Here is a 15912-nt window from a genome sequence, read left to right as displayed (position 1 = left end):
TACGGGACTGTTGAGACCTGTATCCTTTATTGATGTCCCTTTATTCCCCTCCTCTGACATTGGGAGCCCACCTTACCCAATTTGCCAAATACTGGAGGGTCCAAACTACAGACAAATGGATATTAGAGATTATTAATGGCCGTTATCTGAATGAGTTTCTGGTACCTCCTCTCCACAAATCCCCCTTTCCCAGTTGATTTTCATGAGGAGATTCTACGACAAGATCTCCTAAGAGCAGTCAGAGAGAAGGTTCTACCTCAACATCAAGTGAAGGGATTCTATTCCCCTTACTTCTTGATTCCCAAGAAGGATGGGAGATGGAAGCCACTTCTTGATCTGAGACAGCAGAATGGGTTCATTCAGAAAGTAAAATTCCACATGATATCCTTGGTATCAATAATTCTCTTGTTAGAGGAAGACACATATTTCATGGCTCTCAGTATGAAAGATGCATATTTTAACTGATATCCACCCAGCCTACAGCAGTTTCCTTGTTCCTCTTTGATTTATGGGCATTTCCAATTCAGAGTCCTTTCATTTGGCCTAGCTATAGCACCCAGGGTTTTTTACGAAGATTTTTTCAGTAGTGGCAGCTTAGATGAGAAGACAGGGATTTAGTCTTAACTTAGCTCAGCGACTGGCTTCTGATGGGAAGTTCCTACAAGGAAGTCTAGCGGGCAACCAGTGTCTAGCTCAGCCTTCTGCCTTCCGTGGATGTCTGCATCATTCATGAAAAGTCCACATTGCCTCCCACAAGATTCCTAAATTTTTATAGGGGTGACAGTGGGCTCAACTATAGCAAGAGTGTATCTACATCTAAAGAGATTTCAGGCCATGAGTGTTCTCATATATCAGGTCACTATGGGACCCTTGTCAAGCAGGCCTTTTCCTTGGCCTCATGCACACATCGTGCTGTTTTCCAGACTTCATCTTCACAGCCTCTAAGCCTGGCATCTCGCTGTTTTGTTGCCTTTCTCTGATGAGTACACAGAAAGGTGATAGTTGTGCCCAAAGTTTAACTCTCTCATTTGCTGGACAAAATGAGAGAAGGTTGGTGTGGGGATCCCTTTCCTCACACCAACCCCTGAAGCAAGCATGGTTACTGACACCTCCTTCTTGGGTTGGGGTGTTCACATGGGTGATCATATGCCACAAGGCATCTGGACCCTATGCGAGTCCAGAATACATATCAATTTACTAGAACTCCCTGCGGTTTGTCATGCCTGCAACACCTCCCTCCCCCCATTCATCTGATCCAGACATGTCCAAATAATGTAAGATCACATGACAGTGATATTTTATATGAACAAGCAGGGGGGAGTGAAATCTTTCCCTCTTGTGCATAGAGGCAGTCACCTCCTGGGACTGTTGCATCAGCCATTGCATAACTCTGTCAGCAGTTTGTTTAGCAGGAGTATACAACTCCTTAGTCGACTGCCCAAGCAGACCTTTTTGCAAATAATGAATGGGAGATCCACAGTTTGGTTCTCAATGACATCTTGATCGAATGGGGAACAACAGCCTGGGACCTTTTCAACTTGTGGGAGAACAGGAAACTTCCTTGGTACTGCTCCAGAGCAGTCCTGGGCAAGGGCTTTATGGGAGATGACTTGTCAATGTTGCGGAAGGGTTGCCTGTTATATGCCTTTTCTCCCATCCCGGTGATGCCACAAGTTCTGCAGAAGATCCACCAAGAAAGAGCTTGAGTCATCCTGATTGCACCCAACTGGCAGAGAGAGTTCTGGTTTATGGATCTGCTGACGCTCTCAGTTCTCCTACCCATGAACATCCCCACACTACTGGAGCTTCTAATACAGCACAAGGGTGGGTTCAAGCACTACAGTGTGGGACTGTTTCAACTGAGATCCTGCTATTTGAATGGGCATCAGAAGTAGAATGCTCACATTCTGAAAGGGTACAATCCATCCTTAACCAAAGCAGAAAATACTACAAAAAGCTGTTAGCAAAATGGAAGTTTCTCTCCCCTTGGGCTCATCAGTGTGAGTTGACTCCAGAATCAGCCAGGATCCCTGCTATCTTAGAGTATATACTTACCCTTAAGTCTTTGGGTCTTGTACTCAGTTTTCTGTGACTGCATTTAGCACCAATCTGTGCTTTCCATCCTCCGGTGAATAATCATACAATATTCACTCATCCTGTCACAATTAGGTTTCTGAAGGGAATTCTCAGTCCTTTCCACCAATGGGGAAGTTTGAATCTCAGTAGTATCTCAGTTTTTGTTTTGTTGTCACTCACCTTTGAACCTCTGGTCATGTGCTCTGTGGCCCATCTATCCATGATGGTGGCCTTTCTGGTAGCCATAATGTCAGCCAGAGGAGTTAGTGAGCTCGGAGCACTCTGGCAGACCCACCATATACTGCCTTTTATAAAGAAGAAGTCCCATTACAAACCTATCTTAGATTTGTTCCTAAAGTAGGTTCCAAGTTTCATATGAGTCAGAAAATCCACTTAACAGTATTTTTCCAAAACCACATGCTTCAGATAAAGAGAGACAGTTGCATTCTCTAGATGTCCAAAGGGCTATGGCTTTTTATCTGTAAAGAATGAAGGCTGTTAGACTCCTTAACTATTTGTTTCCAAAGCAGAGCAATCGTGAGGGGTCAAGCTACATTGATGCAGAGACTTTCAGAATGGATCTCAGGTGGTATTACCCTTTGTAACCAATTAGCTCATATTCCCACTCTGAAGAGAGTGAGGGCTCATTCCACCAGAGGGCAAGTTGGAGCTCTTTGCATACTTTCTTGAGACATTACTCTCCAGTCTAGTCATCAACTGTGGATACAGCTCTGAGGATAGCAGTACTACAGTCAGCTGTCACTTCTGCATCTGTGCACCCACCTCCTGTCTGATTTATTGCGTGTGAATCTCCCACGTGTTGAATACATATAACGGCCATCACTCAGAGGAAATGAAGATTACTTAGCTGTAACTGCAGGTTCTTCAAGACATGTGGTCCTTATCTGTATTCCACTACCCATCCTCTGTCCCTTCAGCTCTGGATTGTTTGAACTGCGCTAAGAAAGGGAAACTGGAGAGACCTTTTATGCCCTCAGTTTGGAGCACAAGGAGATCTACACACACATGTGGGCCAATGGACACTGCTTACAAAACATTCCAGATGCAGGAGCATGATGCCCATGTGTATCCCATGTGTTTGAATGCAGATAGGGACCACACATCTCGAAGAACCTCCAGTTTTATGGTAAGTAACTTCCATCTTTATTTGAATTGTATAACCGTAATGTTGCATTACCATAGCCCAAGATTTTCAAAAATAGGATCCTAGTGTTCATAATTAGGTTCCTCAGTGTTTGATATTCAAAAGTGGTGGGCACCAAGCAACTCCCACTGAAGCCAAAAACCTATTTTCTATATAAGAAAAATGAATACCAATCATGTACAGTGAATTTTGTTTAGTTAATTTTGATAGGCAGGTTTCCAGCGGTCATTGACTTCATTGCTCATTACACTTAAAAATAGGACATGTTATTTTAAGCTACACTGCACCATCTCTGGTTTGAGAGCAGCTTCAAGTTTCTTACTCCATGAAGTGTATTAGGCTGGGCTTGTTGCAATCTCCAGAGTGAGGTAAGGGAGCAAAGGTCATGTGTAATTGTTCAGGGATACTGCACACATGTGGCTGAGAAGTGTTGTCATGAGAAGATGTAAAAATAGGAAAAAAGACCGCTAAATAGTGAACTGGCATCTTTCCTCTTCCATATGGGATTTCTGTGCTTCAAACAGAATCCTTCCTGTCTCAGACAGTGATTCTGTTTTGGATTGGACTTCCATTGGAGGCTGTCAGACTTCCAATTAAGTCCATAAAAAGAGTCTTGAGTTTTTGTAATTCTCTCCTCTCTCTGTTTGGCAATAAACACCTGATCTTGGGTGCCCATCCTAATCTGAAATGATAGGAATGTTAAGACTCAAAAACATTCTTTCTGATCTCAACATTGAGCTGACCTGGAGTTGAACTTTCTCAAATTAAAGTTAATGTGTTCCTAAGCAATTTTGGTTAATTGAGAAATTTAAGATAAACTGACATACATGAAAGACTTTTAGACGTCACAGGGAAGCCTTGTGATATATTCTGCTAACCCAGGTAGAATTCTTGGCCTCTTATTTTTTCAAGCTATTATTGTTCTGCTGCCAAGAAATAATTGGTGCCACATTATGCAATTGCCAAACTGTTGGCAGAGTGACTTTTTTTTCATGTTACCTGAACTGTTGCATTGTTGAATCTTTGTTCTTCAGATTGCAAGGGACTTACACTCTGCATTGAGTGGCATCTGGAAAGAGCTCCTAGAATGTTTCTAATACATTTTAAATGTGCAAGCTGACTACCAAAGCACGAACTCCCATTAGTAGTTTCATAAGAATTTCCCAATTCAGCATGCTATTATTCATTGCAGTTATAAAACACAATAAAATTGCATTAGTTTTTCAACTGTTATAAAATTGATTTTGAAACATTTTTATTACTTGCTCGCTTGACTTGCACTTACAATAAGAGAAGCAGATAACTTACCCAGGATGCCTATCTTTCTTAGACTGTGCTTTCTGCTGTAGTATGGCATAGCATGGTTTGCTAATGTATGTTTTTAAATGGTTGATATTAGTCTTTAGTAAAATTTGTATGCTTATTTATTGGGCTTGTAGAAGCACTGTGTTAAATTAGCTTTATGCAACACAGTATTTGGTTCTGCTGGTAAAATGCTGCATTTGCACAATGAGATAAAATACCACCTCAGCAGACATCTTGGAATGAAGTACATCCTTCATTATCTGAAAAAAGGCTTTTAGTGACACAACCACTTCACTAATAACTATTTTTACAGCCCTTGTTTTAAATTAAATGTCTTGTATTTGTCTTTTATTTGATCGGGTTCTGCTGACCAACCAAGTCTTTGAAAAGTTTGGAAACATAGGATTCAGGGACTCTGTTAAAATTAACTACTCATTTGAGAATTATGATAACTTTCTTTGCATAACTCCATTAGATGTGTTTGGTATAGGATTTGTTGTTGCAAGTTTTTCCCTGCATGCACTTGTCACACCTTTTGAGATTTCATGGAATATATTTTGAAAATTAATCTTGCATGCAACAGGTTTCCCAAAGGGATAATTGAGTTTTTTTACTTACAAACTCATTTATCCTTTTGACTCTCTACATTTAAAAATTAGTGAGATTCTGCTTTGTCAGTATCCTTTACCAATGTTGTACTATTTGCTAGTTCTAAATTTGGTGTATCTCACATGATGACCTGTGGATAATGTTAAAGGGGACACCATCAAGTGAATAGGCATAATTTGTGTATTCGAGCAAACTAAGTGGGCAATAAAAATAGATTTGATATCTGACTCTTCTTGACAGTCCTTCTGAAAATACTATATCTTGTAAAAACAAGCTGCTGACCCCACTCAAATGTCATGTTAATGCCAAGATGCAAATGAAATAATTGTTTGCATACAAAATGTGTATCATTTACCTGATGGCATCTGGGAACAAAGCCTGTGTAACTTCTCAGTTTCAGAAATATCTTTTAAAAATCCAAATAGATTATATCTGTGGTTGAAGACACTAGACAGACTATAAAAAGATTTTATTAGATTTTATTCAGTTTATCTGAAACTGTATTCATGGGAAATAAGACTAATTATTTCCACGAGAGTCAAATGTAAATATGCATTTGAATGGAAAATGCATTTGAATTCAAGAAACTCATAAGATACCAGGATTACAATAAAGGGGAAAATTAATTATGTTCACTTAATTTTGCACTGAATCGTCAGCCAAGTATAATACACAAACCAAAGGCGTTGACAGTAGACTACTTTTTGTTTACACCTACATCAATTTTGTATTTGCTACTGTCTTTTGGGAGCATTTCTGATGCTTTCTGTCACTGCACAGCTTTCTTTTTAGCTGTCTGGCCATCTAAATTGTTTGCAGTCTTAAATTTATCCTAAGCCTGCCCATCTTTTTACCTTGCTGCCTTTTAAAAACACCCATTTACTACACCACTTAGTATTTTCATCTTTGAGACAATGTTATGTAGCTGACAGTTCCAGTTGCCAAGTGCATATTTTTTACCCTTCTCTTCAAATCGCAGCTGTCTGTGTATTTATAAGCAACCATCACTAATACCTAAGTGCTGCACATAAAAGCAGTGTCGATCTGAAAATACTCCACCCTTCCCTTAATGCACTGTTTACTTAAGTGGATGTTTTCTGTGTCAGTGAGAGATTTAGCCATGCCAACCTGCAGCTGTTATTGGGGAAAAGCGAGATTGAAATGTCAGCATTATTAACTATTTCACTGCTGATTAAAGTAAGTAAGAAAGGAGAGGGATGATCTGTGCAATCTGAGGGTGACATCACACTTTGTCATGAGAGTTTGGTGTCTGGGAAAGTACCACCACTAGTTTTCTGCCATACTTTGTCTTGTGGAATCAAAAGAACAAAGAGGAGAAGAGCCCCAGGAAGTTGCTTCTCAGCCCACCAAAGAGGTCAGAATCCTGCAGAACCCAGCACAGCAAGTCCTTACCAATTTTTCTCACTTGGGCAGTGCTTTCTTCTGTGCTCCTCAGGTACTCAGCTTTCTGATGTGCTTCATATATTTGAGTCAAGTAGAAAAGAAAGCATTCATGTGGCTGGAGCACTGTTGGCTTTGCCGAAAATCAGATGGAGCCATTGGAGTTCTGATCAGCACAACCTTGTGCTTTGGCTGCAGTGTGCTCACGCTGCTAGGATCGGATTTAATGGGTCCTACAATAGGTACAGCATAAGTGAGTGAGCCTCCTCATTTCCTCTGATGCAGATTCCACACCCAAGCATTAGCAACCATGACGTGATGAGCCAGATTATGCAGTTGCAGCAAAACTTGATTAAATAATAAATGTTTCTGGTTCATATCATTTATTAGGTTAGTTTTTGAACAACCTTTCTGATTTTATTTGTCTGATAGGCTGCTGATGTTAACAGTCCATAATCACACACTTGACATTAGCAGCAGTGTAATGTAGACTCACTTTATATCAACAGAAGGGTTTTCTGTTGGTCTAGGAACATCACCTCCCCAAATGAAATTAGCTAGATTCATGGAAGCCCTCTTTCATTGACAGAACCCGTGGTGTAGATGCAGCCATGTGAGCATTGCTACATTGGTCAAGGATGTGGGTTTATTTTCACATCCTGATTAAAGTAATTATGCAAATATAACATTTCATTGTAGACCTGACCTAAGACTTGTTGGTCATGTACCTCTTCGTTGTTGTTAATTCACTAACTAAAAGTTAACCTGATTATCAGCAGCTGGCTTTGGTATTAATTTTCATGAGAGAATGGGTCCAGTTTTTTTTTAAAATTAGAGCAAATTTTAAATTGATAAGTGAAAAACTTGCATTACCTTGAGCTAGGCACTGCTGTGCAAGGTTTACGTGCATTTCTGTTATTGCTCCGGTCCCTCGTGTTACAGTCTTAACTCTCTCTTCTGAAAACTCTAGTCATATCATATTTTTGGAAGTGGTGTTGGGTGGGTATTTAAGGTGAGCTTGAAGATATGACCATCAGACGCAGGATTTAAATTCTGGTCTACGAAGGTATAAGACTAGGGAATAATATACCTATGATATTGAAATTAGAAATTGTGTTTTTTCTTAGAAAGTTCCCTCTGTTTTAACAATATTATGCTACATAACAGCATTTCTCAATTTTCATACAACTTGTAATATTGGAAGTGCATGCATTTTAAGAGATCTGGTGGTGAATGAGAGAGAAAATGGTATTAAAAATTTGTTCTGCTTGTTCAAGCCCTGTACGTAGGGGCGATGTCAATAGTCAGAACTTTTAGTGGTAAAACAGGCAAACTATTGGAAAAGGTCTGGGATCAGCATTGAGCCTTTTCTTGTTTATCCTCATCTGGATACACTCACAACGAACTTAGTGAAGGAGGCAACTTGGTGCATGCTGTTTGCAGATGATATTGTTCTATACAGTGAGGGAAAAGATGGTCTCGAAAAGGATCTTGAAAAAAGGGGAGATGTGTTGGACAGACATGGCCTCAAAATAAGTATAGGAAAAAGAGTAGGTGGTATGTAATTTTAACAATGTGAACAGTGAAGAATTATCCTTGAAACTAGATGGGCAGACTGTATCGAAAAGGTAAAGTTTCAAGTATCTGTGTTCCAGAATCTGGGGAAATGGAGGAAGAAATTAGAGCTAGGATAATAAATGCATGGCTCAAATGGAAAGAGATAAGTGGTGTAGTATGTGACAAGAAGATACCAGTAAGATTGAGTCTGTAAAAGTATAGTCCATCCAGCTTTAATGTGGGCAACAAAGAAGGATGAGTGAATGATCTGTTCCAGAGAAATGTGAATGTTGAGGTGGATGAATGGGATAAGCAAGAAAGACCCCAGAAGGAATGTGTGTGTTAGAAATGTTCAAAGTAACGCCCATAAACAAAAAAAATGGAGTTCAGGCTCAAATGGTTTGGTTATGTCAAGTACCGTCCTGACAGCTAAGAGTCCAACAGATCAAGATTCAATGAAAAAGAGGCTGACTCAAGAAGTTGTGGGATGTCATAAAGAAAGACGTGGTGAGATAGAGGACATGGCAGTGAACAGAGCACTTTGGATGGGGAGGACTCCAAGAGCTGACCCCGTTTGATGGGATTAACGCAAGAAAGATTTTTGTCTTTGCTAATATTTGGAAATTTATGCTACGTTAATCTGTTTTATATATTAAACATAATTTAAAATGTTGATCTTAAAAAGTGTGGTGTACATTTTCAGATCTTCTGTGAGAGTTGAATATAGCCAGTAGAGAAGACTTTAATATCCAGAAATAATAAATGTGGTGTTGCTTATAGTCCTGTGTAATCTGCTTTGTAGTCTTTTCTAATTTTGCATTGAAATATTTTCATATGTTTCTTGAATTTTTAGCTACAGCATGAGAAGGCTGAACTGGAGCAGCATTTAGAGCAGGAACAGGAGTTTCAAGTGAACAAGCTGATGAAGAAAATTAAAAAACTGGAAAACGATACTATTTCTAAGCAGCTCACTTTGGAGCAGGTAAACATCTATTTTCTGTTCTTTGAAATAAAGTGTTTATCCTAGAGAACAACTTCTGTTCAGATTTTTTTTTTTCACTGGGGGAAAAAGTGATTTAAAAATTTGACCCATTTCTTAAAATCTATAATTTAGCTGGAGGTCATTGTTCAATTTTTTACTGTTTTGGGATAGGAAAAAAATGTTATATTCAAAGGAAATAGCTGATAGAATTTTGTGATCTTTATGGTAAATTATTTAATCTTATGCTTCAGACTGCCTATTTGTATAATAGTGCTTCACAGGGCTGTTACAAGGTTTGTAAAGTACGTTGGCCTTTTGGGCACTGAGAAATACTGGTGTTGCCACCACCATTATAACATATTAGCTCACCTGTACGCACTTGTAGCCACATACAAGTCCTTGAAACGGTACACAGGTGTTTACAATGAAGCAAGGGAAAGCACAAAATGATAAAATAACTGAGTAAAACATAGCTTAGTCCCACATGGTTTTACCTTAAAAACAGATGTATGTTTGTTGTTCAGCAGCCACATCTCAAACACCACATCGTTCCCCTCAGTGTATGTACTTCTACTGGAGAAGTTTGCACATCAGTCTGTCCACTGCTTCAGCAGTATCTCTCACACTTAATGCAACTGAAAGACCACACAGAAAAAAATTATTGGTTGAAAGTTACTCCCCATATTTCCAAATCCACTTACCTCAACATAATGCTCCAGCATCTACTTTATGACCCTGCTGCTTTCCCATCTCATAGGAGTGATACACACCTGAGGGGCCACCTTGCAATACTTTGGAAAGGAGGGGTGACTTCCCTCCAGACCCGGATGTCCTATCTCTGTATTGTAGAGGGAAACATTAGAAAAAGTAACTTAGAAAACAGCATCATGAAAGCTTATGCTCAAATAAATTTGATAGTCTCTAAGGTGCCACAAGTACTCCTTTTCTTTTTGCGAATACAGACTAACACAGCTGCTACTCTGAAACCTAAAATTAATATTGAAATATAGACTATATAAATGACAATAAAATCATCTCCTTCTCTCCGCCAGCACTCACACCTTTTAAAGGTGCTAATATTGTGTCTAGCACTGTCTAGCACTTAGCCTCTAGGCTCGTAAACAGACTGGTAATGGGGCTGGTGCGAGCTGCTGCTCTTCACCACGTATTAGATGCTGTCTCTTACAGTGCATATGCTACCCCCACTTGACACGTGTTTCCCACCCCTGCTCTGTGGATAGGGAAAATGCGGTCTCTACTTCACACAGGGAATAGTTTAGTGTAGCAGGAGAAACTCCTGTTTCATCCTGGCTTTGTGCAGGGATTCAGGGAAATAGACTGAAAAGCTGTACACTCCCAAAGTGGCTTGGAAAGACTCTACATGAGGACTCCCAGAGCAAGGGCAAGCATATCATTATGTTCATACATGATACTAGGTAATAAAACTGTCAACAAAGTTGGAGAAATTATACCCAAAATGCAAAACATAAATAGACTGTAAATAGAGAATTAACACTTCCATTTTTAGTAATCCAATTTATGGGATTTTTTTATATTCTATTGCAGATGATTTCAAATGAGTTGGGAGTTGTCTTTGTAATGTTGGAATGGAGTGACTTTTAAATCATTTGATTTTTTATAATTGATTTAAATTGAGGCTCTGTAAAACTAATTGGAAAATGTGTGCTGTCGCAATTTTAGGTGAAAACTTTAATGAATTAAATTATAAATTTTTTACAATACTTTTATGGATAGGGTATCTTTTGAATTTTACAACACTGCTAGAGGCAAAAATCAAAATACTGGAAAGTGAAGTCCTGATCTTGCAAACACTTAAGCAGGTGTACTTGATTCGCATTTACTGTACTTCAGTGGGACTTTCTCTGTTTAAAATTAAGCATGGACATTGCATCATTAGGGAGCAAAAACTGTTCTTATTCAACTTCTTGTGGCATAAAGCTGTCACTTCAAAACCAAAAGCTTCACACTGAAAAGTTATTTCTACTTTCAGTATATTAACAAAATTACTGTCAACTTTTTATAAAGGTAGGCCAGACTTTTCCAACCCATATTTAGGCACCTAATTGTGGGATTTTCAAAAGCACATAGTGATTTATGAGTACATGTGCCATTGACTTCAAAAGGCAAAACCTGATGAAGCATCGCCTTGCCAGAGGATTTCAGCTTTCTTTATTTATGGAAATTGAGCATATTGGAAGGATATGTTGGTTGCAAATATGTCACAGGCTATTTGCTAATCAAGTTGTTTGAATTTGTGGTCTCCTCACAATACAAGGCCCTAGACTTGTCTTTTTCAGCATAGAAGAGCATTTTAAATGTGAGACTAGTAGAATTCCAGAATTTACATAGATGTTTTTTTCCTACTAGTAACTGGAAAACTAATGAAAGTATCACACATACACTTTAGAAATGGAACATTATAAAATGGGATGAAAGTAAAGAATTCTCATGTAATTAAAAAATCTGATTTAAATAAAAATTTTTTAATGTAAACATGGATTTTAATTATTTTAACCAGATTTTATGCCCCCTACTTTGTTTTGCACTTTGAACATGTCAAATACTATATATACTAAATATTATTCTGTTTTTCTGTCTGATACTTAAATATAGATTAGAAAATTAGGTGGACGTAGTACCTGACAAAATCATGACCATCACAATCTGGAAACAAACGTTAAACTGAAGTAACTCTCTTAGCCACAAGGTGGTGGTGGAGACCACTTAGAACTAAAGTGCAGACAAACTGAATTGAAATATCAGTGCAAATAGTGTCTGTAAATTTCTTGTGTGTTGGAGCTGTTTGGTCCCAGGATATTGGAGAGACCAGGTGGTTGAGGTAATGTGTATTATTGGGCTAATGTCTATTGCTGAGAGAGACAAGCTTTGAAGCTTACACAGAACTGTTCTTCTGGTCTTGATACAGAAGTCTTGGTAAACCTGAAAACTCGTCTCTCTTGCCAGCAGAAGTTGGTTCAGTAAAAGGCATTACTTCACTCACCTTGTCTCTCTGTAAATTCATTAGTATTTGTGATGTTACTGTATCTTGGGCAGACAGCTTGGTAAAATTGTGGAACACAAAACTTTAATAATCAAATTTAAATACAAGAAGTAGGTTTTTGTTAGAATGTTCAAAAAACAAGGAAGTTCAAAGATAAAAGGACTGCGGTGTTACTGTGCTGTCCTCCCGTTTTCTTGTACTTAGGCACTTGGTATAATGCACTAATTTTATGTCTGTGCAAAGTTGTTTTGAGTCAAGGATAGATGGTCAATCTTGTCTTTGAATTTTCTTGCTCCTATGAGTTTGGTGTGTTAGTTTTTGTTTATATAATTTTCTCTTTTCAGTATGGTAAAATAAATCCGAAGTTCCTTTAAACCCCCTATAGCACATTCTTACTATTTCTCTTTCTCCCCCCCCCCCACACTTTTTTTTAAAGTTAAGGAGATGAATTGAAACAACACTTAACTCCTCTGTTACTGTTATGTTAATGCCTAGAGACCCCAATTGAGATTGTGACCCCCTTGTGCTACAACCTGTATATGCATGTGGTAAGAAACAGTCAAAAGGCAAGAAAGGGGAAATACTATACAGGTAGGGATTTTAAGGCACAGAGAGAGAATGATTTCCCCAGAGTTACCTAGGTGTGGCAGACCTGGTGCTAGATTTGAATAAGACTATCTTGATGTTGATGTTATGCTTGAGGAGGAGGAAGGATGATTTTAAGGAATGGTTTCAAACTATTGTGGAGACAATATGTGTTAACATCAGAGGCTACATTGCTTGCTGTGTTGGGGTTCTGTGGGATCCAACACTGTCATAGATTCTCAGATAGTATTGGTGACCCATTGTGTCTTCTACTGCACATGACTAAGTTCACTATCTCTAGTGCAGAACTTGAAGTGCCTTCATCTCTTCCAGATTTGAGTACTATAGTGTGCTGTTTTTGTGGCACAGGCCAGGGCAACCCACTCCAGGAGTAATCCATTCTGACAGTTATGATTCTGCAGTTCATTTTGTTTTAAAAATATTTGTTTTCCCTTGTGTTTCTGAATTTTACGTGATGTAGTTCTTTGTCTTAAGGCAGATAGCTGAAAACAATAGATCTGAGAGATTTTAACTCTCATTGAGACATCACACTCTGAAGCATAACAGCTAAATTTGAAACTCTGGCAATTTCATTAGCTGGGTATTTTAGCTAAAATTAACTGTAATGTGCTTCTCCATTGTTGATGCAGTGATACAGGATGAGATGGTTGTCACAGTTTGCCATCCACGTGCTGTAGTCTGCTGTTGTGATTGCAATGCTAGTTGTGGCCTCTTACTGTTTCTTCTTTCAGCTGCTTCCCTAATGAGCAAAGCACAGAGGGCAGCTAGAAGAGATGCAGTTGGGGAGATAAGTAGGACTTTAGCTAAGAGTAGAATCTAGGGCTGCAACCGCCCCGTTAGCCCTAGTTCTTGGAACAAAAAGAGAACAGGATTTGATGCTTAAGAAGAAAGGTTACTCTTTGGGGCCAGCAATATGGTAAGGTGTGAAGGAGAAAAGGGATGGATGAAGCCCAGAGGTAGAGTTGGGATGCTGTGGGAAACAGTAAGTTCAAGTCCTGCGGATAGTTCAACTCAATAGAGTTCAAAAAGGAGACAAAGGAAAAGCATAGGGAAGAAAGAACAATACGCACAAAATATGGAGTTTTGAGGGGGATATAGGTGGAAAACCAAAGAAAGGAGGATGGATGGCAAAGAAAAACAAAGTGCAGAAATTATTGTGGTCCTAAAAATACCATTTGTTCATTATAGAATGCTGAACGTAACTAAGTTTGGTGAGAACCTAAGGACCATATTCTATCATCTGTGTCTATGCAAATTTCCACTGACAGTGGGAATTTTCCTATTAATCAGAGCGTAGTGTACGATCTTAACCGTGTAGCCATAGCCCCTTGCCCTTAGTTTAAAATGTAACTAGTCCCTGCCAAACTCATTTTGTAGACACAACTGACTTTAGTCTGTGCTTGAAGTCCACTTGGAAGCTCCTTAGTGCAGAACACAGCTGCCTGCGAAGAGCTACAAAAGGATCTCTCAAAACTAGGTGACTGGGCAACAAAATGGCAGATGAAATACAGTGTTGATAAATGCAAAGTAACTCATATTGGAAAACATAATCGCAACTATACATATAAAACGATGGGGTCTAAATTGGCTGTTACCACTCAAGAAAGAGATCTTGGAGTCATTGTGGATAGTTCTCTGAAAGCATTCACTCAATGTGCAGTGGCAGTCAAAAAAGCAAAGAGAATGTTGGGAATCATTAAAAAAGGGATAGATAATAAGACCGAACATATCATATTGCCTCTATATAAATCCATAGTACGCCCACATCTTGAGTACTGTGTGTGGTTGTGGTCGCCCCATCTCAAAAAAGATATATTGGAATCGGAAAAAGTTGAGAAAAGGGCAACAAAAGTGAGTAGGGGTATGAAATGGCTTCCGTCTGAGGAGTTATTAATAAGACTGGGACTTTTCAGCTTGGAAAAGAGACAACTAAGGGAGGATATGATAGAGGTCTATACAATCATGACTGGTGTGGAGAAAGTAAATAAGGAAGTGTTGTTTACTCCTTCTCATAGCACAAGAACTACAGGTCACCAAATGAAATTAATGGGCAGCAGGTTTAAAACAAACAAAAGGAAGTATTTTTTCACACAATGCACAGTCAACCTTTGGAACTTCTTGCGAGAGGATTTTGTGAAGGCCAAGACTATAACAGGATTCAAAAAAGAACTAGATAAGTTCATGGAGGACAGGTCCATCAGTGGCTATTAGCCAGGGTGGGCAGGGATGGTGTCCTGAGCCTCTGTTTGCCAGAAGCTGGGAATGGGCAACAGGGCATGGACCACTTGATGATTACCTGTTCTGTTCATTCCCTGTGGGGAACCTGACATTGGCCAGTGTCAGAAGACAGGATGCTGGGCTAGATGGACCAATATGGCTGTTCTTATGTACATCCCATTCCAGCATTTAAGGTCTATAAGGAGATATTTGCTTTCCGTACCTATATTTGAACACTTTGTGCTGCTGCAGGTGCACTAGTGGCAGTGGAACATCCATGGTTGAGGACCCTTGCTTCTGGAGTTCGCTTCACTTGGGAGTCCATCAGAGCCTGTCTCTTGACCTTCAGGGCATGATGCAAGGCTCATTTATTTTTAGTATCTGATGGAATCTGAGTTTGTTGGTAATTGTTGATTGACTGAAGAAAATTTATATTACTTTGTTTTCCTCACATAAGGTTTTTTCAGTTGTGCTAGGCTGTACCTGAAATGTAAAAGCAATTAAAAGAAGAGTTCAGATACGATTAATGTAATCTGAATTGTATTAAGTGATGCAGAGACCACTGTACTGCAACAGCTGATCTGTAGTCACCCCCTATCATCAGGTGATCATAGAATCATAGGATTGGAAAGCACCTCGAAAGGTCATCTGGTCCACTATCCTGTACTCATGGCAGAAGTAAGTATTATCTAGACCACCCCTGACAGGTGTTCGTTGAATCGCCATCATTGGAGATTTTTAAGATCAGGTTAGACAATCTCCCTAGGCAATTTATTTCAGTGCTTAACTACCCTGACAGTTAGGAAGTTTTTCCTAATGTCCAATCTAAACTTCCCTCTGCATACCTTCATGGTGTAGTAACAATGTGTATGGTGGTAATTTTGGCGGTAGGGAGGAGTGAATTCTCAGAATGTCCTGTATTCTTCCAAGCACTGGAGAGATGAATTGGCTAAAGAGCAGTGTGCTAAACAC

The 15912-nt window shown here is 39.1% G+C and overlaps 1 protein-coding gene and 1 long non-coding RNA gene across 2 annotated transcripts in view; one reads left to right on the top strand and one right to left on the bottom strand.

Moving 5' to 3' along the window:
• CCDC6 (coiled-coil domain containing 6) overlaps positions 1 to 15912 on the top strand; it is a 71250-nt gene that overhangs the window by 32587 nt on the left and 22751 nt on the right. The window contains exon 3 of the mRNA XM_074958827.1: positions 8967 to 9095. Within this exon, the coding sequence (XP_074814928.1) occupies positions 8967 to 9095 (129 nt within the window). The remainder of the gene's footprint in view (positions 1 to 8966; positions 9096 to 15912) is intronic.
• LOC141990931 (uncharacterized) lies at positions 6009 to 15343 on the bottom strand. Its single transcript, XR_012640295.1, has 3 exons — positions 15164 to 15343; positions 9590 to 9730; positions 6009 to 6789 (listed from the first exon to the last, which is right to left on the bottom strand). It is a non-coding gene; the product is annotated as an uncharacterized LOC141990931 (long non-coding RNA).

The sequence above is a fragment of the Natator depressus genome, chromosome 7 (assembly GCF_965152275.1).
Source record: "Natator depressus isolate rNatDep1 chromosome 7, rNatDep2.hap1, whole genome shotgun sequence".
NCBI lineage: Eukaryota > Metazoa > Chordata > Testudines > Cheloniidae > Natator > Natator depressus.
Note: the sequence above shows the minus strand (reverse complement) of the source record. Positions and strands in the feature narration are given on the sequence as shown.